Source organism: Labrus mixtus, chromosome 3, assembly GCF_963584025.1.
Source record: "Labrus mixtus chromosome 3, fLabMix1.1, whole genome shotgun sequence".
In the NCBI taxonomy this organism is placed as follows: domain Eukaryota; kingdom Metazoa; phylum Chordata; class Actinopteri; order Labriformes; family Labridae; genus Labrus; species Labrus mixtus.
In genome coordinates this window covers 14,047,624-14,073,722 of record NC_083614.1, presented here as the reverse complement: position 1 = coordinate 14,073,722, position 26,099 = coordinate 14,047,624, and the positions used below count along the sequence as shown (strand labels likewise).

The 26,099-nt window shown below is 40.3% G+C and overlaps 1 protein-coding gene across 1 annotated transcript in view; it reads right to left on the bottom strand.

Moving 5' to 3' along the window:
* Positions 1 to 1,019: 1,019 nt before the first annotated feature.
* The window catches only part of qsox1 (quiescin Q6 sulfhydryl oxidase 1), a 33,119-nt gene continuing 8,039 nt past the window's right edge, over positions 1,020 to 26,099 (bottom strand). The window contains exons 5-13 of the mRNA XM_061032645.1: positions 25,133 to 25,223; positions 24,617 to 24,762; positions 21,625 to 21,759; positions 21,419 to 21,548; positions 13,857 to 13,976; positions 11,601 to 11,739; positions 10,152 to 10,328; positions 3,398 to 3,559; positions 1,020 to 2,970 (exon numbers count right to left, since the gene is read on the bottom strand). Coding sequence (XP_060888628.1) covers positions 2,192 to 2,970; positions 3,398 to 3,559; positions 10,152 to 10,328; positions 11,601 to 11,739; positions 13,857 to 13,976; positions 21,419 to 21,548; positions 21,625 to 21,759; positions 24,617 to 24,762; positions 25,133 to 25,223 — 1,879 coding nt within the window. The 3' untranslated portion in view covers positions 1,020 to 2,191. The remainder of the gene's footprint in view (positions 2,971 to 3,397; positions 3,560 to 10,151; positions 10,329 to 11,600; positions 11,740 to 13,856; positions 13,977 to 21,418; positions 21,549 to 21,624; positions 21,760 to 24,616; positions 24,763 to 25,132; positions 25,224 to 26,099) is intronic.

The window sequence follows — 26,099 nt, the reverse complement described above, 5'->3', positions numbered from 1 at the left end:
CTATTGTGTGTGTGTGTGTGTGTGTGTGTGTGTGTGTGTGTGTGTGTGTGTGTGTGTGTGTGTGTGTGTGTGTGTGTGTGTGTGTGTGTGTGTGTGTGTGTGTGTGTGTGTGTGTGTGTGTGTGTGTGTGTGTGTGTGTGTGTGTGTGTGTGTGTGTGTGTGTGTGTGTGTGTGTGTGTATTCATGTGTGTGTGAGAAAAATCGACTGCCTTAACTTAACTAATTCACCATCAAAACCTGTCATAGTGCTGATGCTTTGGTTGAAGGGATGGAGTGGGATTTTGAGTGAGATCAGTGTGTTTACTTGTGTGTGTGTGTGTGTTATGTGTATGTGTGACAAGTTGGGGGTGAAGGTAAGGGGCAGGAGTCAGGGGAATTCAAGGCATCGTTCCAGGAAACTCAAAGCTCAAGATCAAGCATCGGTTGTCCTTCAGATGGGCTTGATGTAATCCGCACGACATCAAACCCTCGTCCTCCACCCATCCTTTTATCTGTGTTCTCTCTCAGAGGGTCCCTCCCAAACCTCCCCCATGGAGCCCACCTCCAAGTGTGTGAGGGAAGAAGCCCCAACAAAAGCCGATTGCGTTTTAATAAAGTTTATTATCTGCAGGGAGCTAATCCTCAAGGGTAATCTCTCCCTCTAGTCCTAAAGGAAAGCTGGATTACTCACTTGCTATAATCCCAATGAAATTGTCAGGATTTAGCTTGCGCTGCACAGCAGATGGCAACAGGCTTTTTCCTTCAACCTTGGATGCTTTAACCCCCTCCATTTCTACATGTAACACCCTGGTCCTCCTAACCTCTTGTCCTGTAGTCCGGGTTTAAAAAACGAAAAATACAAACAGATAATTATCTGCAAAATTAAACATCTACACAATACAGACCGCTTCAAAGTTTACCTCATCCCTCAAACTTACTTTTATAAAGATAAAGTAGGTATAACTTCTAGGCTTTTAATCAAACTACCTCAACCAATGATACAACTCGCTGACAGATCAGTGAAAAGAATAAACAATGCATACTTATCAAAAATAATTTTATTGATTCAGACAGAAACAAACAGAAAACAGTGTCTTTGAGATTGAGAAAGCGAACATTTAACATTGTTAACACAAGCCAAAAACAAATCCTGCTTATTCTAAAACCTGGTCCGCTGTGAACATGTGTCGCTCCACAACACCTCATAAAGAACCAGAGTAGCTGTTCTGTGAACTCAGCAGTATGATGTCATATTCAATGACTCATGTAGTGTTTGGGGAGCCACCTGAAAAAGAGCCAGGACGAGAGGAGGGGATCTGGTCCTCTCTGGTGGAATTTAGTGTTGAACTGCCTGTCCATTCACAGCATTGGACACATTAATACACCTGTCAGACTTCAAGTTAATAAAACAAACAAAAAATGTAGGGACTATTTTTTTTACTACCACTATCTATCTGATTAATAAATGAAAAACTCAATCAACAACAAGTTAATCTGCAATTTCAGATACAACAGAACAAATTTTCTTGAATCACTTAATGATCATCGATGTGATGTTGATTGTATTTATAAAATAATTTGAATTCAAGTGTTTTTTTGGTCAAAGTACACATGGTAGCAGTGGAGGATGTCTTCACTCTTCCATGAGATATATATATATATTTAAAAGAAATCTCAGGAGCCTTCTATAAATGACATTGATGTCAGTAAAGCAACAAATACTACTTAGTAAAAAAAGAATGAAATTAGTTGCATTGACTTCATACCAATGAAACTCCATGTCATATTAGGTCTAATCCTTCATAAGTGGTCAATCAGAATAAAGCATGATTCATTATCCCAAACTCAGGCAAAACCCCCAAACAACAAGTCACTCATGGAAGTATAGATCTATATGCACACACAGATTTTACACAGCTTAGGTGCTGCCTGAAAAGCCCAGGTCAGATTTAGTGTAAGGTTGAATAACTGAGGTGATTTGTTAAAGATTTGAAGGCATCGCTTTCATTTTCCCTCCTCTCCAGTCAGAAACACTTCTACAGTATCAAGGCTAAAGCAAGCAGTCGCCTACCTCTGCCGCAGGTAACAGTTAAGTGGACGTCCTAAGATGGCACTAATCTTGACACATCCCCTTAGCCTGAATCTTAGCCTACATGACCCTAATGAATGTTAATCATTGTCCACTCAGGTCAAAATCTAGGTGCCCTTTGGTTCAGGGTGAGACTACCTTTGACCGCCTAAGCCTGAGGCGGTTTTTAAAGAAAAGGTACATGGCCAAAAGACACATGCAGGACAGGAAATAAAGAATGACACACAGGCTGATGTCCAGTCTGGAGAATCCGATGCTCAGCACTGACATCATCCAGCGTCTCCTGTGGTTCAGCTCATCCTCCTCATCAAAGTACTGGCCTGTCAGGTCTCGTTTCCGTGGTTGCTTTCTCTGGTTGAGCTCAAAGTCTTCATATATTGGCTGCAGGCCGACCATACCGAGCCCCACGTCCAGATCCATGCCGAGCCCGAACACAACCCCGGGCTCCTGCTCCTCTTTGCGCTGCAGGGTGCGTTGTTTTACCCTGGTGGCGGCCAATCGCAGCGCCCTGGCCTTGTAGTGCTGGTTGACAAAAGAATCGAGATCCACAATGTCCTCCGGCAGCTCTCGCATCTTCATTCCAACAATGCTTGGCTTCACGTGTGCCCGCCGCCGGCCCGACTCTATTCCTGTTTTGGTGTTAGAGGTTGGCTTGGCCTCCATCTCTGCTGCTTCCCCACCTTCCACCGCCTGATCAGCCACTATTTCCTCCTGAGTACCCTCTTCCTCTTCCTCCTCCTCCTCCTCCTCCTCCTGTACAGAGGGCTGTGGAGGTGCAAGAGTCATGGAGTCCATGGCCTCCCTGGTTTTCCGTTCATGTTTCTGAGCCTCTAAAGCTTGCTGCCGACTCGCATGTTTTTGCTTTTGTTTTGCAAGGATCTGACTTTCACTCTCCAGGTAATCTGACAAGGCGGGGAAAAGAAGGAAACATTTCATTATTTCTTAAGTCATAGCCTCACATTCTTACCCTCCTCTTAAAATAGCTAAACCTAAAATTTAAACACAGCTATCATCTATAATCAATAACTTCCCTTTTGAATAGGTTTGACATGATTTAGAGAATTAATTTAATAAAATGTGGCCAAATTTGTTCTTTGTTTTTTTCCAGTACTCCTGTTTCCACAGATAGCTACTTTGGCCTTTTAATAATTAAACCAACTAACCACCTAAATGTATTTAGCTGCTCAGTAGACATATATTCAAAGGGAAAATGCACAGGTCTATTTCAAGGTCAGTCAGATAGGTGAGATGAATTATATTTCTGTAGTCATTCAGATTCCTTTAATTTACGACACATGACCCCTCCAGAAACAAAACTTCAGTGCGTACCTGTAAGGATACTGCTGGAGGAGAAGTAGGACATGAGGAAGGGGAGAACCTGCACGTAGTTCCACCTGTGCTCCCCGTTATCCGTCACTGAGTGGCAGGATGGACACATTTTTGGAGACGGCCACTGGATCTTTGGGAAGTCAGGGTCTTCGCTCAAATCACCTACAAAGATCAACACAGAAGTATTGTTATTGTGTCGTCTAACAGGCTCCTCATCACACCAGTACGGGGAGCGGATTGAGCAACATTTATAATAGGGCAAAAAGATTAATTATGAAAAATAAAAGGGGATCTTTATAGATGAGATTAAAAATCCTGTATAGTTTTAAGCTCATGCCTTTTTCTTTTAATCTGCTTTCTTCATACATAACATGCTTTTCATACAGCTGTTAATTAATTTGCATATCAGCAGAATCAGAATGGGGTTAATTGCAAAGAAAGTTTAAACATAAAACATATTTGTGCAAGTGCTCTAGGTGCATAACAGTAAATATAGACATTGAAAATGTGAACAAGAAACAAAGTTAAATGATGTACTTCTACAGTAGAGACATGTTTAAAAGAATCAACTGAACTACATTAACTTCCTAAATGCCTAGTGTACTGTCCAGCACTTTCTTCTGTAAGCATCTGTACATCTTACAGTGGATGTTCTACAGTTACAAATGCTTTTTATATACAATTTAAGAACATTTACTTCTTATAAACTTGTTTTTGATTGACACCTTGAGGCCAACTTCCTTCACTTCTGCAGCTTTGTCAAAGTATTTCTCACACTGACAAACTAATGAAGGCTTTAGTGACTTTAAGTTTAAGATATACAAGGTAAGAAAACACAGCATGGATCCAGATTCATTGCCACATACAGGAAACAAACAACATAAAGCACCCAGTCGGCCGCCTCATCCATTGTTGTTTCTTTTATTCTCCTTGTTGCTGCGTCGACTTGAAGATGTAAGTGCTTTGACGACTGGATGCAATCTGTGCTGAGCCCATTTGATCTTGTCACAATGCTCGTAAAAAACTAAGTGCCCATATGCATATGTGTATGTATGTGTTTTAAGTGTGTATATGTAAATCATCTGTCAGTGTGTGCATGTAATCTAGGGATTGATATTTTGCCTGTATGTGTGTCTATGTGTGTGTGCATGACAGGGTCTAACAATGATCAATGGGCTTCTGGGATGTCCCAGTGGGAGGGGTGGCGAGATAATAGATGTGGCCAGAGTGGACAGCTTCCCCATGTGTAAACACACACACACACACACACACACACACACACACACACACACACACACACACAATCCTTGTTTTCAGGCAGCAGACCTCAGTGCACCTGTCTTGTCCCCTCAAACCCCTTGTGAAGCGAAGTCCAATCTCCAAATTGAACATGAGAGGGGAGCTGCCCTTCTAATGAATTGAAAACTCTCTCCTTTAACATGTTTGCCCACTCACACCTCCTGCAACTCACACATAGACACACATGCTCACACACACTGCAGCTATGCAAAGAGACTGGCAGAGGAACGGGCATACACATACACACTCTGCACACATGCCCACAAGAACACAAACACAGGGCAGCATCTAGTAATAAATTGCTTGTTGTCACCCACCTTTGTGTGTGTTTATGTGTATGTATATATGTGTCTGAAAAGAGGGGGGAAAAAGCAGAGCAGCAGCAGGTCTGTCACTTTACCACACTGTCAATTTACATCCTCCACCACCTCCATCCTGGCTCCCTCCTCCAGCGCTCCAGCGTTCAAGATTAATCTCAGTCATATGCATGTGGGTATGTACTCTTCATACAGTACTTTACATAAAGGATACATCAATTTTACGCTGTCCTGGATGGGCTGAAACCTATGAGTGTGTGTGATGGGGGGCTTTTATACATTTCAGCAGGTGAGAGAACACACACACACACATACACACATACACCCAAGATGCCTCAGATCTCGTTTCTTATTCTAATCAGCTTGCCACGTTTGCAGACAGGGTGACTTTAGCCATAGCAGCCAGATTGAGAATGCCACAAAGGCCTGTCGCAGAGATGTCATCACCGCCGCTCATACATATTCATCAGGTATAAATATGTATTGTTCAGCACGTCAAACTAGCTTCCTCAGCACTAATTCTGTAAGTGAGGATCAGCTGCAATGTGTGGCATACTGAGCCATCATGGCTGCAGATGATGTCAGACATATTACACTCGTTTTAATTACAGGGATGAAAAAATCCTGATCCACAAATTCTGATTATTGGCTGACAGATCTAACGCTTAGGTTGGATGGACAAAACAGAAAAACAAACAAACAGGCCAAAGGGGCGCTAACAAAAGGGAAAGCAGAGGTAGAACACATTTGACCTACACTTTTCTTTGGGTCCATTCAAACATGGATTGCCTGACACAAAGCTTGTTCTCCAAATTCTAGGAGAGCAGAACATATCGATACAGATTTATGTGACATTGGGATAAACATATGAAAGAGTCCTGTTCTAATTATTCTGCTCCTGTGGTGCCGATATACAAGCTCGTTGAAAGCAGTTATATTCAAGAAGTTCAAGAACACAATTGGAGTATTAAAAGGACGACACGACAAACCAGCTCAAACAAACTGAAATCACAACAACTGACATAATGACACAATTAGAAGACAAATAAAATGCTTTGGGTCAATTTGCAGTTGATAAAAGTAAAAATAAACTGTTACAAAGTAGTTTCATCCTTAGTTTTTTACTTCAAAGACCATTATCACAAAAAACTCAATATCATTATAATAACCTATTAAATATATCATTTAGAACCAAAATGGAAACAAATGCAAGGCTGCTTAGTCTTAACATCGAAAGGTTGTTACTATCCTGCATCAACAATGCACATACACTGAGAGCAGTCCTGGATGAAGCCCTGCCTGCTGCAGCCCGGAGCGGTTTTGTCTGTAGAAATGTGAATCAGTCTCCGCCTGTTGACAAGCAGCAACAGGACTGAGCTGCCGCGCTCTTAATTCAGCTGCTGCGAGGAAGCAGAGGGCCCTGGGGCCTCTTTGTTGCCAGCTAAATTAATTGTTCGGCTGCTTTACAAATAGCTGCAGTTTCATGCATGAATGCTACTGAAAGGAGGGGCGGGGAGGCCTGCTATAGAGCTCCACTTTAGGCAAAAGGGGAGAGGAGGGGGTTATTGGATGAAGTGAGTCTCCTAAGGGAGATGGCGACGCTCATTGCTACAAATGCAGCCAAACACTCAACTCCTCCCTTTCTTTCCTTCTGATTCACCCGACTGATCCCCTGTGGACCCGACTCACCCTCCACCATGACTAACTCCCCCTGCCACACGCCACAACTTGACCCATGCTTGGAAAGGCTGTGCGTGTGTGATTGAGAGGAGGGGAGGAAAAACAGGGGGGGGCACGTGTGTGGCTTGTGTCGTGGTGTTTGCCACCTGCTGTCACACAATACCTTGGGAATTGTGTGTGTTTGTGTGTGTGTGGGCAGAGAGGGCTGGTTCCAGGGGGACCCATCCTGTGAGGATGCTTTGCTATTACTTGTCAAGCGAAGGATATGAGTCCCTGGGGATGGTGAGTGGAAAGAGAGAAGGACTGCCACAGGAACAGAGGAAGAGAGAGAAGACGGATGGATGAGGGTGGAGGGTTGAATAGTGTTTAAGTGTCTGGGGAGCAGACACACACGAGGACGGGTGTCCTCCTGGCCCCTGCTGTTCAGGACACAAGCTGTCCTTGAGATAGAAGAGGGGGGCAGTCAACACAAACAAAAGATAGTGATTTAACAAAGTGGGCTGTTAATGACAGCCCCATGCCTAATAAAATCATACAAACACAGAAAGGGAGGAGGGATGCTGCCGAGCTGTTTAACGCTCTTGAGGGTGGTGTGCAGAAGTAATATGCTGATATGGCAGGGTGAAAACAGAGAGACAACTTTTGTTTACATGTTACAAGGCAAGAAAAGACAGTAGTCTTGACTGAGGGTCAGAGGTAAAAATAAAACATATATCCTGATGCACACTAAAAAGTCTAAAGATTCTTATTTCTGTGTGACCCACTAAAAGTCAATATATTTAAATAATTGTGTTTAATCTAACTGCACTCCTCAAATATGCAGATTCTGAAGCGGAGTAAACGGTCATGGTACAAGTCTACGGGAGGAAGGTGCAACAGCAGCATTTAGGGGAATAAATCAAAAGAATATATGAATAAGGATGTTCAATGACTTGAAGTTATGTTGGGGGGGCAGTATGTTTTAAGTGAAGGATGATAAGGGTGCGAGAAGGATGAGGGTAGCAGAGGGGGTCAGGAGAAAAAGGGCGAGGCAGAAGCAGATGATACTTGGAGGACTAAGACGGGGTGACAGCTGGTGTCTGATCTGAGGATCCTTCTTTCTCCTCCCCTCACCCTCTAAGTCGTATTACAAAGACTAACTGACAATAAGAGGAAACTGGATCTAAAAGATCCCCTCTGAAGTTTGGTATGCTAGGATCTAAAATTGTGGATGTTGGTAAGTAGAGGGGAGGGTCAAAAGAGCAAAGGATGTAGTGGAAAAGGAGGAGGACTCGGTAGCTTAGCACACTAAGGTGTGTAACATAAACCTACAATAAGATCGACTTAAGCTTCAAAATTTCTGTCAGTCAAACACTAGACAGAAAGACTACGACTATGTCACTGAGAGACTGAACCTAGAGAAATGTTGGTGTTCATAAACTACTGAAAGAATGATCGATTTTCTGACTTCCACTTTGAAGTTTACAAAACAGGCTGAGTAATTCTCCTAACAAACAGGTCTATATACTGTAAGATGGGGCAGAGACAAAATCTGGATCTTAGTTTTAGTCCTTTGAATACGTTTATGAAATGATCAAGTTATTTTTGTCATGTCTGATGCTTAGTATGACCTCCAAAACAAAAGCAAGTTTCCACACCCTCTTCGTAGCAGATGGCAGCCAGATTTTTAAGAAACATGGTGTCCTATCTTGCAGTGTCACAGGTAGTGTTTGTCATTTTCACAAAATAGCGCACACAGGTTGTGAAGGAGAAAATGCACCTGCGGCCATCTGTGAGACAACTGGGGAGTTGGTCTTACAATGTTGTGTCAGGCATCTTGTTGGCACATTGCTGTCTCAAGGTAACAGACAGTGATAGTGGATTAAACTAATATTTAAACGGTGCATTATTAAGATATGAAATCTGTATATTCACAAAACACTTTCCCTCTGCATGTTGAACACAGTTAAAAATCAGTGCATTAACTCAATGTAGATGGGACAGAGAACTCAGAGGCAGAAATCATTTGTTTGACCTGTCTCAGAGACATGGGAGTAAGTCACACATGTACAAGTCACAAGCAAGTCTCAAGTCTCAACCTTCAAGTCTCAAGCAAGTCAAGTCAAGTCAAGTCAAGTCAAGTCAAGTCAAGTCATTGCTCAGGTCAAGCATACAAAATTCTGATTCAGTTAAGTCATACAAATTCTGATAACCCAGTTTCCAAATTTAAATCAGTTAAGACAGCGGTCATCTTTAAGTTGTTTTCCTTAATATTAGCTTAATAATGTGGTACACCTGATACCCTTCTGTTTATTGTACTACAATTTCAGAGATTATAATAAAACTAACAATTTATCAATTTTTCCTGTCATTACAACTAATGTTGTCAGGAGGTGCGACCAGGTAAAACAGTAAAGACAAGGTTAAAGTGAACAAACAGTTGCTCATTATGATGTGAATATCTATTGTACCATATATATATATATATATATATATATTTATATATATATATGTATATATTTGTACATTTGTAGCATTCTTTTTTTGACTATAAATCGAATGCTAAAGCCTCTAAAAAACAGTGTCTCCTGACATTACTATAACCCTTATGGCGTTGTGAGGTCATTCTACACACGCCAAAACTCCAGCCTAAACAAGCTCTTACTCCAACAGACACATACACACAGGCATGTCAGCTAGTCTGTCTTTGTGTTTGCAAAGAAGAATTTTATTTTTGTTTAATGTCAAAGGTGACAATATATTTCTTATGACTGGTAATTAACTTTGGGCATAAACTGTAGCTAAAATATAAACTCCTATGTGATATAAAGTGTAGAGACTGTTAGCTTGCAGGGCATAGAAGCTACACCCTGTGGATTCTCAACCTGTGCAGCTACTGTAGCAAAAGTTATCTTGAGTCAAGGATGTGTTTGGATGTCACTCTTCAAGAACTCTGCGTTATTGTTAATTCATCATCACTTACAAGTGACCGCATCCCTTCTTTTAATTATAAATGGTGATTGGACTTGAGGTTGTATAGCACCTTTCCAGTCTTCTGACTACTCAAAGCACTTTTACACCGCATGTCACACCTGCCCATTCACACCCATTCACACCCTGATGGCAGTGGTTGCTATATAGGGAGACCATCAGTAGTAACTCATCCCATTCATACACGTTCATACACCGCTGACAAAGCAGTGTGAGCAATTTGGGGTTAAGTGTCTTCTTGCCCAAGGACACATCGGACATGTTGCTGCAGGAGCTGGGGAGTCTCATTGTTTCAGTCATATATATGTCACATTATGAACTCTAAACCTGATAAAACAGCTCTTTTATCAGCAATATCAATACATTACAAAAAGTGTTTCCCAACTGTCATCTAAAGAAAAAACATAAGAAACTAGAGAAAGAATGAGATACCTTTATTGTTTGCCCCATTTTGCAAATTAGCTACAGATGATTGTGCTGATTCCTACCTGCCAGTCTGTTGTTGACACGATTGTGTCTTGACCAAAGCCACAGGATGGTTGATGAAACTGTGTTCACCTCTACCAGACTCTCCTTTGCCATGTTCTCAAAGTGCTCAGCACAATGCCTGCATCCAAAGAAGTTGTAGATGTAGTTTCTCATCGCACTCAGCACCTCCTGGGAATCTTGAACGGAAAATGACAATAAACCAATTAATTGTAAAGCCAGTAATCTGATTCAAATGAGAAATATGATGCTGTGCATAAAACATCACTATTTTCTTCCTTAGATCACCTCAAACACTTTGGTCTGTGTCCTGTAACTTCTAACAAGATAATTAGCAGACTAAGTTTGAATGCAAAATCTCATAGATGACCTTCTCTCAACATACACAAGTCATTGTTCCCTGGATAAAGCTCCCACCAGTCACCTGCCCCTTGTAAAGCCAGTGGTCTCTATACATTATAAAATGTGCTGTGGCCTGAAAGCTTGCTAATGGAGGTGCAGGTCCACAGCTTCCTGGATTCCCACGGTTATGTGGGCCAGGAGTCACAGAGAGCTGGGTTAACCATTATTACGATGAATGCTCTATACGAATGGGATAACCCAATCTAGAGATTAAAGGCCGTTAAAACCTCTGTGTGAATGGTGGCCAGGCTGTTGTCTCAGGACTTCAACAGTCCATAAACATATTTTCCTGAACCTGTATGCTTTTGTTCTCAGCTTAGCTAGACCTTTAGATGAACCAAACGGACAGTGGGAGTGGGATTGGGAGTGTGTGTGTGTGCGCTTTTTTCTGAAAATAATGCACATAATTGTATTATTGTATTATTTGCTGGTTCAAACTTTGGCTAATTTGTTCCTAACTATAATAATCCAAAATGTACTTGTATAAATGAATGCCGTTTTATGTAATGGCCAAAACTGTACAGTATGTGTGTGTTTACCCATTAAGCTGGTGGTCTGTGGGGGGCCATATGGACACCCCTTTTGGCCAGTCCATCTGCAGGTCACATGATGGTCCGTAAACCTCGGGATTAACCTCTGCGGATGTGTGTGTGTGTGTGTGTGTGTGTGTGTGTGTGTGTGTGTGTGTGTGTGTGTGTGTGTGTGTGTGTGTGTTTCATTCCACTAATCTAACATAATCCCTTTTCACACAGTCACAATTAGGCTCAATTTTAGCAGTGACAAAATGACAAAGCATAGGACAAAAACAAAAAACAATTCTGGCCAAGTTCATAACGATGTATGTTTATATATATTTTTTTGTGCTAGGTATTTTCTTTGCAAAGTGTTAAATAGAGTAAGTGTAAAAACAAAAAAACTGTAAACAATTTCTTTCTGAAATGTTTTGTGGACTAAGCCTCACAAAGCCCTTGTCCTCAGTCCTACCCCATCTTCACGAAAGCTCATTGGCCCTTTTCATAAATACAATCTTATTGTGTGTGTGTGTGTACCTGTACTTCCACTGGTCTTGGCCTGGACAGTAAGAACATGGAAGAGAGTCCACAGCCCACATGGGTAACGCCTCAGGTGGGATTGTGAACTCTGACAGCCCACCCAACGCACGCCTTCAGGCAACGCAGTGTCTGAAGACTGAAAGAAAACAAACAAGCCGACACACAGATATTACATACAAATAAGAAGAATAAAATAAAATAAAGCCTATGTTATAAGTGTACCTATTTTTTTATGAATAATTCTAATTTTCAACAAATCCCAGGAGAATGAAATCAAACAGACCTACAAGTATTGTATTTTTAATTACGCCTGATAAAGCGTACTTCCTATACTGACTTAAAACTGTTAAAAGACACTTCTTTTTTGTTCTTGTATTTTTTTTAAATGTTTATGATAAATTGATTTTTGGGTCTTATTTACCTGTTTATTGATCTTATAATAGTGTTATTATTTGTTGAATTGTGTATTTGTTTACTAGTTTGCCTTGTTTGGGGCCTACTGTTTCAACCATATTCATTTTTCCTAACTAGTACATATTTTTATTCAGCTGACGTTTCAACAATTTATTACTTTAGCTAGCAACTGTTTTTGCTTTACTTAAGCTAGCCATAACAAGCTAGCTATTCATTGTTTATTTAATAATTAAGCAGGTGTTTTCAAGTGTCAGTTTTTAACTATTTAGTCATTGATTTTTCTAGCCATTTGAATTGTTTATGAATTTGAATTTCATAACTAATTAAGCTGTTTGTTTTGTTTTAGCTAGCTTGGTCAACAGTTAGTTCATTACTCTAACTTGATATTATAACTGTTCATACATTACTTTAGCTAGATATTTCTACTTTTGAAGCATTATGTGAAACTATTTTACCTGTCTATCGCTTGATTTGAGCTAACCACTTTAAACTGTTTGTTACTTTAACTGAACACAGACATGTGCTAACAATTTTCCCCCAATTGTTACTTTTAGCACAACCAATTGCAATAGTGTTTGGCATGACAGCTAGCTTAATATGTGAATATGAAGGTTTTCAATCAACCATAATTCACATTTTATCTATAAGTTGAGAAATCAATCATCTGTCCATGTAAAATGCATTAGTTGAGGAAATACGATGCCAGTTTGTTTGAGGAAATGTGTCCCTTTAAAAAAAGTGAAAAAGAATATACACTACCCTTATCTGAAATGTCCTGAGCAGGAGTGAATGTGCTTAGGTGCAAGTGTCACAGAGTAGGTCATAAAAGACTGAGAGTGTTAACAGAAATAACACTGACAGTTTTACATTTTCATCATTATTAAGGGTTAACAGCTCGCTGAATGAGGTATTCCCTAAATCCCAGAGACTCTCTGAAAAAGTATTCTCCACAACATCACTGAACCTGTGTAACTTAATGAAAGCTGTTCCGTGTAGTTTCCTTGATCAATAGGAAGTCAATCTCAGGTTAATGGCTAAGCCCTCCACTAATGAACAGAAGCAATCCAGATCTCTAACCACCAGCCACAGTTGGATCCAATAACATATTTTCTTTGACATAAAGTCGTTTCTCTCGCCACACTGCATTGCCATCACTTGTGTGATTGACAGGGTTACTCACATGTCAATAGTAAAGATTTTCTGCAGCCTATGTGTATGCGTGTGTGTACAGAGTCCATTTCCTCCCAGCCGAAGTCTATTCATACCTCCCCATTGATTCATTGATCAATTGATTTGCCTGCTAAAAGCTAATGATGTAAGTAAGTGACTCTTTCAATTTGCATGGGGGGCGTATACTGAAGGCATGCAGGCTTCATTCCAAAAACAGCAGCACATAGCTCCTCAGTTGTATGCACTGGCACAGAGACGAGGACAAAATAAATATTGATATACCTGGATATTATTTTATCTCCACATACCGTGTGATTTTTATCCAAATTTTTAAGATCACATCAGTCTGGGTGCATTTTGTGAGGCCCTGCGCTCTTTTCTCTCTGCAACAGCTTATCTGTCTGTCTGCTGGGCCTTCCTTTCCTTTTGGAAACCCAAAGTCTGTTATATTGAAAATTACAATTTGCATTCATGTATCTCTCTCTGTTTGTGCAATATGTAATGGATGGACCACTTCTGAGTCCAATGAAAACCAAAAATATATGAAAGAGAAAAAGTTAAATAACAAAAGGGCTATACATATATTGGCTTTACCTACAAAAACATCAAGAAGCAAAAGGAAGTTCATCAAAAAGATGCAAAAGGTCTTTGACATTTGTCTTTACTCACCTGAGCTGTGTTATCCAGTAACTCTCTGAGTGCCTCATAAGAAATCTCATCACCTGCCTGGTTGAGCCAAGAGTTTACTGATTTCAAAAGGTTCATCACGATTGGACGGCCTGGAAGGTACTGCAGATTAAAAAACAACAGAGAGTAAGATGTTACTAGGTATAATACAATATCTGAAAAATATGAAGAAATGTAAATTTCTTATTCAGTAATTTATCTTCACTAACATAGTAAAGTTTGTACCAACATGGTTTGTAGTCAACAAAACAGAATTCTCTCAACTTCATAGAAGCTTTATATTTTAGTAAGATAATCATTCTTTCTCACATAAAAGTTGCAATACTTTTAGGACTTCATCAACATCGGTTTGATTACCGGAATAACAGATCAACAGAAGATGAGATTATAACAGCACTTCACACAGCCATCACCCATTTAGACCATAAGAACACATGTGAGGATGCTGTTTGTTGAGTTTAGTTTGTTTTCAATACCATCATTCAACATAAATTGATGTAAAAATTGAGCGAACTGGCCTTAAGCAGTTGCTTGTGTATGTGGATATTGGACCCCAAAGTGTGAGGATGTGAGACCACACCTCGTCCACTCTGGTCCTGAACTCAGTCCCGTCCTCTACTCTCTCTTCCCCTATTCACTCCACCAACACTATTGTCATGTTTGTCAATGACGCCCCCATAGTAGAACTGATAACCCATAACAGAGACAGCTTACAACATCTGGTACAATGGTGTTCCCATAACAACCTGGACTTAAACACAACCAAATAAATGATAGTGAACTTCAGGAAATCAAGGCATACTGAACACTCTGCCCTCTCGATATGTGGGGAGGAGGTAGAGAGGGTAGAGGGTTCAAGTTCCTCAGGGTTCACATCTCATCTCATATCGGCCTACTGCTGCACAGCAGAGGACAGGAGGCACCTACAGCAGCTGGTGAGGGCAGCAGAGCGGGTGATTTTGGACCAAACTACCAAACCTCAGTGATGTATATACTGGCTGGCTCGTAGGAAAGCCAGCTGTGTTCTACAAGACCCCACCCACCTGGGACTCCCCCCTCCCCTCTGGACAGAGATACAGGACAGTTATAACAAACACTAACAGACTGAGAAACATTTTCTTTCTACGGGCTCTAAAATGTATCTCCCCCCACCCTCCCCCACCCTAAGAGAGACTGAGGACATAAGTTGCTGAGCTTAGCAGCCCCCCCCAAACCAACAACCAGCACTTTTATACTATTTATCACTGTTAATTGATGTTATAACTGCTTTACACTATTTGACACTTTCTTTGTTTGAGAGCTTTTAGACTACAGTGCATTTCACTATTGTTTTAATATTGTTATTTTAATGTTATCTGTGATTTTTTTAAATTCATATTTCTGTTTTATCTGTGCTGCCACTCACTAAGATCTAATGACAATAAAAATCTATTCTATTTAGGGGAAAATGTAGTGTCAGGATTATCAGCAGGCGACTCATCCTAAACAATATTTGTTCCCACACTTTAGCTGCTGCAAAAAAATGGTGGTCTGCGTGTTTTTCCTCTCAGCCCCTCCAAAGAAAGTGAGTAAATGAGTGAGCAGTTGAGCTTAAGCTTCTTCCTCTTTTAAGATCCATTTCCTAAGCCACTAACAACCACGTAGTTACCTGAGTACTCAATGCTTTCCCCTGCTCTGTTTTTACGTCTTTACAAAGTACCATGGTAGCAACCACAATTGGGATGAAACACAACACTGTAGCTAGCAGCGTGGGCAACCTGAGGAGAAAGAGGAAATCCAGCTGATGTATGTCTGAGACCAGTGATGACAGAGTAAAGACAGACACAGACAAACATGTCTTTACTGACAAAAGAAACTAATGATTTCCGTAGTGTTCAGACGATAAAAGAGAGAAGAGTGCTTAAAAACATTTCATCTAAATGTGTTTTCTATTCTCACTTTAAGCCTCATGGTTGATAATAACGGTCCTATTCCCAGAAATACACAATGCAGAGGGATACACTTTTTTTCCAAGACGTAAACAAACAGCAAAAAGACCTCTTCCACGGTAACTTTTGCCTAGGCCTGCAGGTATAGTTTTGTATTTCATCATCGATTGGTCAGCTGATTTTTTTTATTTTAAATAATTGATTAAAATCTAGTCTAGTTATGCTTTCCCAGACACAAAGATGACAACTTCAAACATCTTATTTTTGTCAAACCAACTTTCTACAAGAAACACATACACAGTTTTGATCTTTTAGGTTAAAAAGAAAGCATAACAGTCTCATATCAAGAAACTGGCTGCAGCATATTTAGGCTTTATTGCCAAAATAAAAAAAGACATATTTAAGCCATACACCAACAAAGTAAATGGCAAATCATTTACTGGTGGTCAATTCATTTTCTGTAATTCTGTGTATTGCTTTTTGGCTTGACATGGCAGTATGGTTTGTCATCTTTAATACTTTTAACAACGAGGTAAAAGCATCATTCCACTTTTCCTTTGGCCAGTGTGCATCTAAGACAATTCCTAAAAAAAGAGAGAAAACCGGACACACAGATTGTCATGCGACATGTGGACATATTGAACAATTGTCTTCCACCATTTGTCCTTCTCAATACGTCTCAACACAATGGTGAACTTTCTCACACTAACACACAGACACAACACATCCACAGAAACACACACACCTCTCAGGCTCTGGCTCAGCCGTCTATTCATCACTTTTAACAGGATCAGTGTGTTACACCCTGACCACTTAACCAGACCCCAAGTGATTTGCTAAGACCTCCTGGTCCAAGGCTAACAGTCCCGCTCTGTTTGTGACCCGTCATGTACACCAGAGTACTCCGCCAGGAATCTTTCACCCTCCATCAACTTGGCCGGCAGAAAAATGTGTGATAAAAACCTGAATTTCCACATTTCTGTATTTTGACATACAAGTTTAAACCACTGGATGATCTAACTTCATTACCTGAAAATGTGCTATTCTTGTGTGAGACTTGACTGATCCAGTGAAAACAAGGGCACAAAGATGGCTCCCTTACAGAACTAAGAATCAAAAGTACGAGTCATTTAAAAAAACCAGAGCGGATTAAACTATGCATATTATATACACTATACTATACATACTATAACAGATATCAATACAATATTTCCTCCACAACATTAAAGGAGAAGCAGACAAAGGCCTGCAACATGTGCAGCTCACTGCTGGGAGAGTGATATAATAGGTTTAGGTCTGGATCGGAGGTCTAGATGCCAACCAGTCAGAAAAGCTCATTAAACAGTCATATGAATTTAAGCAGAAGAGAAAACGCAGGTGTTTCCCACTAATGGGTTTAACTCAGCATCACCAAAGCAACACTATTCATGAGCTCCTCGGGCCTGCTGATCGCCCTTTAACACAAAGGTTGTTGAACCACACTGAAGTCTACAAAGAGTCTGTTAGGACTCAGATATCAGTCAGTGTCATGTTGCTCTGCTTTTATCACACTTTGTCTTACCTTACATTTATTTCTCTTACTCTGTACCTCCCTGTCAGACTCTGACTTTAATCTTTGATGATACACAAAGTAAATCAGCCTGCCAAACGTAATATATATGTAAAAAGTCAATTTAAAGAGCAAAACAGTGACAAGCATTGTAAGATCATGTCCTACACTGTGTTGAATATTCATATCGAGTAGTAAGTTTAAATCATCTCAAGTGGTCATGAAAAAGGGGAGGTCAGAAAAGTGTCACAAAAAACTATTTTCACCATTTAAATGAACTTACAGTACACTTACCTCTGTAAATAATGCTGAGGTTAGGCATTAGGGTTACACTATGCTATGGCAGCAGTGTCAGTGTTAAGGAGTTCAATGATACCTTTCAGATGACGCATTAGGAACAAACTGTTCCTATTTTAAAATAGACACTTTATAAATATAATAAGAAAAACACAATGTGAATTTTTGTACAGGAAATAGTTACATTTGAATATATTATATTCTGAAATTATTTTTAATTATAATGAGACATTACAATCCATATTTGTACAATAAGTATTTATATATTTGAATCACAGATATATTTTATTGTCTCATGTGTGACTTTTAGTTCAAACTTATAATAATATTTTAACTTATTTATTTTTTTAATTTGCCGTAATGATTTTATGATTAGTGTTAGATGTGATGTCCTGGTGGAACAAAGAAATGTCCTTTAAAACATCATATATCTAACACCCAAACTGTTTTAATTCCAGTGATGATTCTGATCATCCACTGTGGTATTGTCTAGTGGTGTTGCCTCTATCTTGAGAAAACAAACAAAAAAACAAAACACACACACACACACACACACCCACACACACACACACACACACACACACACACACACACACACACACACACACACACACACACACACACACACACACACACACACACAGTCCCTCGTCTAACCCTATGTCCCTCCTGCCCCGTCCCAGTTGGACCATGACAATCCCCTTCACCCCGGCAATATGTCATCCCTGATCCGATTAGTATCAGCAGCACTTGAGAAACCACAAGCTCCTTGTGGTGAGGGTCCCGAGAGGGAGGCATCTGTTGGCTTCAGCAGGGCAGACCAGGCCCTGTGTACACGTGCCACATAGTAGAAACGAGGCAAACCTTGTTTTTGTTTTTTACTGTCACTGACTGTAAACTACTGCTTAAAAAAGCCAAATGAATCAACATTTGTTAGAAGGATCTGATTATGAAATGTGTTTTAACATCCATGATTACATGTACAGTTGGACTCACTAAAAACAGTTAGCATGTTTGGTAATAAGCAAACATTTTAGACTGAGCTCTGGCATGAGAAGTGCCAAGGCTGTGTCCCTTTAGACTACCCGCCCCCCCTTAATTCTTTGTTTTATTCCTCGGCCCCTCCGGGCTGAAGGGCTCCTTCAAGAAAAGCAGGATAGAGGTGTAATCCTTAAAAACCTTGCTGTAATGCTCTCATGCTTCACAAGATCCACTTTTTTAATCCTCATATGTAGAGGATTCATAAATCCGGCTTCAGCCTGACAAGACAGTCAATCTAGTAATATAACGGCTGGGTGCAAAGGAGGGAAAAAAAAGGAAAACCAAACAATTCTTCTGTTTACATGTTTGGATTGAGATGCAGGATATGAAAAGGAAGGAATTACAATTCTTAGACAAAACAGAGAATCACTAAATATTACAACACAAGGAGATTAATATAAACTAATCCATACATGGACTTTTCCTGTATCCAGATTATTTGCGATTCACTGTTTTGATTCATTCGTACTCAAAGCTAGTGAAGATTTGAACAAACAAGCCTCTCAAATGTGAGTATTTGTGCTTTTTCCCTCCTTTCTACAATAGAGAAGCAAATATCTGTCTGACAATTTAAAAATTATCTGGAGAATATCCAATTGTAGCAAAAAAATAAACGTTATTAGTATCCAATAAAGGGAATAATCCTCAAATGAATTGATAATGAACATAATAACGAGCAGCAGCCCCGACAATTTAGAGCAGTGTCATGTACATACACACCTTTATTTACCCAAATAAAAAGCACTTATTATTTTATTTGTCCAGAACGAAAAAGTGCGTCATGAGTTGGGAAATGTGTCACCAGTGTTTAGTGATGACAGTCGCACTGAGGTAACAGTGTTATGACTCACTTTCTCTCTCTAATCTAATTTAATCAAACGACTCGGTGGTTTAGTGTGTCACTTTTTACATAATGTGTCAGTTATCAGGAAGACAGAACGTTTTTACAGCCAGTACATTTCTTCATTGAACCCATTTTTGAATGATCAAAAACTAAAAAAAGAAAACAAATTACATTTTCAGCATTTTAACTACAATTGCAGACACTTGATTTGAGAGGATCAAGAAGAGTCTCATAAGCATTTCCTATTACCATGAGTATTGCCTACGAGTCTTCAGTTTCAGCTTGCTTCTAATACATGAAGTGTCTCTAACAAGCCGACTGACTGAAAGGATTCAGCCTCTTTGTACTGAGATCGCTCAGTCAAACGACAACGAGGACTGTCACAAGTCAGCCCCAACAATGACGGCCTCCTCAGCTACACAAAGCCCTACTGAGCGCCTGGGCCATTTTGGTAGGGGTGCAGGCTAAAAATACCACAGGGACCTGCTGCTATTGACTAAACAAGCTGGAGCTAATGGGAGACCACTGTGCTCTGCCTCCCCCCCCCCACACACACACACACAAACACACTTACAGGCTCATACACACTCCAGCACTGACACACGCTTGCTACAATGCCTCCCTAGAGAGTGAGATATAATCAGAGAGATTGGTGGCAGACTCGGGCAGCGAGACAGCCTGGTGTGTCGCCAATAGGGACAGGGCTAGCAGGTCAGGCCTCATCATCACAACATGTTTGCATGGCTGGCACACTTCAGCGAGACAGGATGAAAAGAGGGAACAAGGAGAGCATGTGATAAGTAGTGTAAGAAAGCATGAAGCAGGTAAACTATGGAAGCTGATCCATCAAAGAAATATAAACCCAGTGGAAACATTTAAAAAGAAAGCAAAATGAAATGGAAAAGTGAGACATAGCAGTGGTTGGAAAAGGTTCGAGAGGTTTAAAGAGGATTCAGGTGGTTGGGTGTTTAGGAATAGAGGGCTGTCACATTCACAAGTCTTTACAGAGATTCATTCGGAAATCATACACAGAAATATTGTACAAAAAAGAAGGAAGGTGTTGGGGTTCTGTTATCCAAGGCTTGCTAGTTATCAGTCTGTGTAAAGCCTATGTGCAGCGAGTGGTTGGCAGCCACGCTTCAATCCCCCTGGGAGCCAACATCAAGAGGGTCAACAATACCCAAGAGAGTCTTTGTGCTCCTGCACAAGTCAATGGCGTCCGCTCTGGCTTTCAGTGATCTGAATAAGCGTGCATGGGTTTGTCGGTGGAAAACAAAGTGCATCTGTCCAAACAATTGAATGGTTAACTTTGCCTAATGATGCGAATAGATTTGATGGTATATCTTTTATGAAGAAGGAACTTTAAGCCACAGGCAGAAAACAGCAGCTCCAATGTGCTGCGTTAACACACATTCTGCTGTCTCACTCTCCACCTGCTGTCCACACGCTGTTACTACACATTGTGCTGCTGCCTGTGGTTGTTCATGCTTTCTTTGGAGCAAAGGGTTCTACAATTTTATCCTCTGACTAATTTCTACTAAGTAAAAAACTTAGCGATCTATTCTTTCCTAATAAAGTAAAGAGTAAGATAGGGAAAAATAAAAGAGCTGCTCATTATGCACAAAGGGAAAATAAGTATTTACCTAATCCAAAATGATGGCGTGTTTTTTATTAGATGTTTTTTGTGGATTTTGTATTGCTGATTGTGTTATCTATTTTAATCATTTTGCTTTATCTCTAAAATCTCAAATAAACACTGAGAAACACAATATGTATTTTTTTTAATTAAACAATGAGCCGTAAAATATGTATATCATTTGTGTGTGTGTGTGTGTGTGTGTGTGTGCAGTGTGTCTGTAGACAGTGCTCTCCATTGTGGCTTTACCTTAACCAGGACAGAGATGTAGTTCTTTAGAGAAATCAGGGTCTCTCCTTTGATGACAGAATGAGCAGCTAGCTCCAGACGCAAAGAGTGGTGCAGCGTGGACTCCAGGTCTGCCATGTACACCCTGGACCTGAGCACAATAGCAAACTTCATGTGAGCAAACTACAAGACTGAGCAGAGAAAGCTAGTTTAGTATTTGCATTTACTTGTTAAAGGGTCTCCAGGACTCCTGTGTGGTGTTGGTGCGGACGTCTGTAAGGACTGGTGGAGGCTTCCCTGATCTCACCACTCCAGGAAGCCTCTGGAGGGCGTAAGAGTAGAAAGTACGAGCCTCGATGTTGCTGAGGGAGAGAAAGACAAGTAAGATAGATCCTTTGAGCATTTGAAATTACATTTATTATAAACTATATACCAAAGTATCATTTAGTTTTCAACAGGTGGTTCCAATTTATTTAAAGCTGAACGCAAAACCGACATTTTCACCCAACATCATGGAAACACTTTAACGCTGTTGTGTCTGAATGGGACCACATCTCTGCAGCAAGGTCACAAAAACGTGTATGTGTCGCAGAATACCGACATGTTTTGTTATCACATGTAAACATTGTTTGGCTTTCCAAAACATTCTGTTACACTGTGTGCATGTAGTTTGTACACTTAATTGTCAAGGGCTTGCTTTAAACCAGCAAGAACCTCATACAAAGACCCTTTTTTAATCCCACATTTTGTTTCAGCTGTAAGCAGCTCTTAAAACAAATGTTTTATGACCAGTGATTTTCAGCCGTATATTTTACACACTTACGGGAATGCATTTCAAATACTGAGCAGATGGTGCCAGAGTATCGTGGAACTGAGAGTGAGAGATTGCCGATCATTAAGTCGTGTGATAACACTGCAACTGGAGTCACTGCTCTCTCTTTCTCTCTCCCTCTCTCTCTTTCTATGCCCTTCCACCTCTCACATCCTCCTCTCATTTGCTTTCCCCACTTGTCAGGGGAAGAGAGAGAGAGAGAAAGGGTGGGCATCGTAAAAACTGGAGCAGGAATGGTAATAAGGAGGATGGATACTCCGGGCTCACGCTCACTCACACCAGCCTGGGACTCAATTACACCTGTGTGTCTGGTGGGAGTGTACAGATGTGGAGGGAGAGCCATTCATCCAGCGATCCCAGGGGCTGGCGGGCAGGCAAGCAGGCATCAGGGTGGGCTGGGAGGGAATGCATTCACCTGGGACCAGCACACATTACATGCATGACGGATATGAGACGCCCCTGTACACTCTCAACCACACACACACACACGCACACACACACATGCACGCACCCCCTGCTCTCCCAGGATCAATCAGACATTCAGCGATGATGGGAGGCCATCTGTCGCCGTGTGTGGTTGGGGGCTTGTTTGGCAGGTGAAGCCAGAAAAGCAATGGCATTGTTTTCATGCAAGAAATTAAAAAACCTCCTCTCTGTACAGTGATGGAGATGAGGGGGGTTGGAAGGGGAGAGATGGAGGGTGAATAAATAAATCAGCAATAAATCATTCCCTTTTTGCATTTGTCAACTAAAAAGAGTCCTCTTTGCATGCCAAGTTATTGAAACAGCCAAACAAAGAGGTAGAGAACAGCAGATGAATTTGCAGGCTGAGAAATGATCAGAGATGCTTTATGAAAGTGAATAATAGGAGCGATTTTGATGCTCTGATCCCATTAAGAGTCCAGATGTTTAAAAGTATTCTCATGAATAGGGTTTAGATAATGAAGGTTTTCTGTGGAAAGCAAAGTCGTCACCTCTGGAACAATAGAAACAAAGGAAGATACACTTGGTGTTTGTGTATTTCTGATCAAGCTAAATGGAAATTACTGTAAAAAGTTTGACATGTTGGTACGATGTATACAAAATTATATAATACATTCCTTATACCTTCCAATCCCATTCTCCTGTTTGATATAAAAGAAAACGGTTTGAAACCTCTTTGGATTCTTAGAGCCTTCTGTATCCGTTTATTTGAAAAACTAAGGCTGGAAAAAGTATCATTTCCTAAACGTACATATATAAATGCAAACAATAATGTTGAACATCTTGCAGTAAAAGCTTTGTGCACTATTCAAACAAACCTATGCTGTGTGTTGCTCTCAGACCGTGCTGGAAGGAGAAATACAAGACAAACAGTAGCATTACTGTTCTTCATTGTACTTTGAACCATTGTGCTGTCTTGCACATTACAGAGCACAAATTCAATTCTGCACGTTGTTAAGTGAAGATAAATGGCATTGTTTCATCCTGTTGGAGGTGGTGCTTGTTACTGCTCAGCCAAATGTTCATGTCCCTATCTGCCCTCTGATATTTGCATGTTTACATAGAAAGTTTGTCGTGTGAAGAACCATCCCAAAGCAGCTGCTGCGCAAAGAAGTGTTCTAATAAACTTTCAGATAGAGACTCTTCACGGGCACTGACTGAATCCTCCTGTAATCCTCATTAGCAGCACAACACCACAAAATGTAGCACAATCCTTCACTGCATTACACAAACTGCTGTTTTTTATTGTGTTTAAAAAACACAGACTGTAGTAAAGTTAAAATGCACCCACCCACACAGTTGTTTAAAATTTCGGACTAAAAGAGAAACACCCATGCTTGGGGGAAAGTTTGCCAGAGTTCCACATAGAAATTAATTGGGAAGGAATTTTGGTCTGACAGTGAGCTTTAAGGTTTAAAACAAATGTGATATAAGGGTCAGACAGATGTCACTCATGCAAAGTCCATACACACCTACACGATCGCTGAACTATGCCTTGTGAGGCTAATAAGTGAAAACACAGGGAAGCATGGGTGAGCAGAGTTATTTTTTAAATTGTGTCTAATTAAAAAAAGGACATCTCTCTAAAAGAATGGTAAAGCTAAGTGTGGCTGTGGTGACAGATTTTCAAATGTTAAGGCCATGGTGGAGAAAGGCCGATGTATCCCACAATTTAACACGTCTTCAACATCGTCTACACGAAAAAAAAACACAACTTGCATCAGCTGTTTTATAATTGTAGTGTAAACTAACACAGCACACCCTTTAACAGAGAAGTAGGCCGGGCGGATGTTTGTAAAAGCAGTCGTAGAAGCTTTAATGAACTTGTTTGACAAATCAAGGTCCATGGAGATTGTTATGTAAGCATTCAGGATTTTCCGCAGTTGAAGGGCACAGATACTCACACTTTGAGTCGGGTGAAGTTGCCTCCAGGAAAGTAAAGGTAGCAGGATGGAAACTCAGTCACTCCCAGTTTGGACACCAGTCCTGCCTCAGTGCTCAGGACTCTCCGCACAGCTACGTTCTCAAACTGCAATAGGTCCAGGGTGACCTTTAGAAATGTAATGGTAACACACAATAAAATAAAGATTCACGTCATGTTAACTTTCATGTTATTTACTTATAATGTCCTGTTTGTCTTTGAAATTTAATTATTTCCAATCACAGAGCACCAGGGAAATTATTCTTTCAAACAATCGATACATCAGCTTATTTTGACACACACAAAAAATCACTTCTTCGTTAAAGTCAAAAATGTCAGAGGGAAGTTTTTTTTTTTACTTGTGTGATGCTACCTGGACATGGATGGAGTGAAATGTATTCAGTCATTTTAAAACTATGTCTCTTCTGCTGACTATAATAAAACATATTCCACAGAAGTAAGAAACACAGAGCTCAGGCTGAAGGAACTGGACTGATACCTCTCGGCCGATAAAGGATCCAGCTTTCTCAAAGATCAGAGCGAGGTGTTGAACGTTGTTGGTCTCAAAGAAGCTGACAAGCTCCACTTCGCTGGAGAAAGAGAAGCACAAAGAAAGTCCAAGTTGCTGAGTCAAACATTTACTGTCATGTTGTTTTACTACTGTACAGATTCCCCACCTGAAAAGGAATGATTATTCTACCCAACAGATGACTGGATTCCACTCAAACACAAACATTTTCCTTTTGACTCCTTTTATTTTGAGAGGTAATTTGTCAGCAGTTAAAAAGAAAAATAGAACAGAAATAAATATATGTATACCTGTGCCTAATGTTGTCACAGCCTTTAAGGATCATTGATCCTTTCAAAAAACAGCTTCAATAAGGAATATCTGACTTGATGCAGGAAAACTGGCTGGTTCTCTCATTATCTCATAAATCATGTTATATATAAATCATGTTAGCCATGAGTCTTTCACAGACCAAAAAAAAAAAACTGCAACAAAGGATAAAGGAAAAAAATAATCTAACCATAAAACTGAAATACACAAAGTTTGGCATTATATGAATAAAAGGAAAAAATGTGTATGGCATTTTGGTAGTCCATGTTAAGCTTGCAGTGACAATATTTTTTACAGGCTGGTTCAACAGGATGCCAAGTATAGTGATAGGAATAATCAGAGCCAATGCCTTGTGTACAGACATGTAGAACGCCCCACCTGTCACTTAAAGTGACAATAACCCAAATCATGTGTAACTATAAGCATTAATATGTTTTAAAACAGAAGTTGTATAAATCATTTGGCCCCTTACAGTTCTGATGAAGAAATTTGTGAAAGCGATCAGAACACTTTGTTGTCGCAGATTGTAAACAGGTAATGTCTGCTGTATTTGAACATCAAGCTTTATAAGTGGTTCACTTACATTTGGAGCTAGCCTCAAGTGGACATCTGGAAAACTGCAGATTAA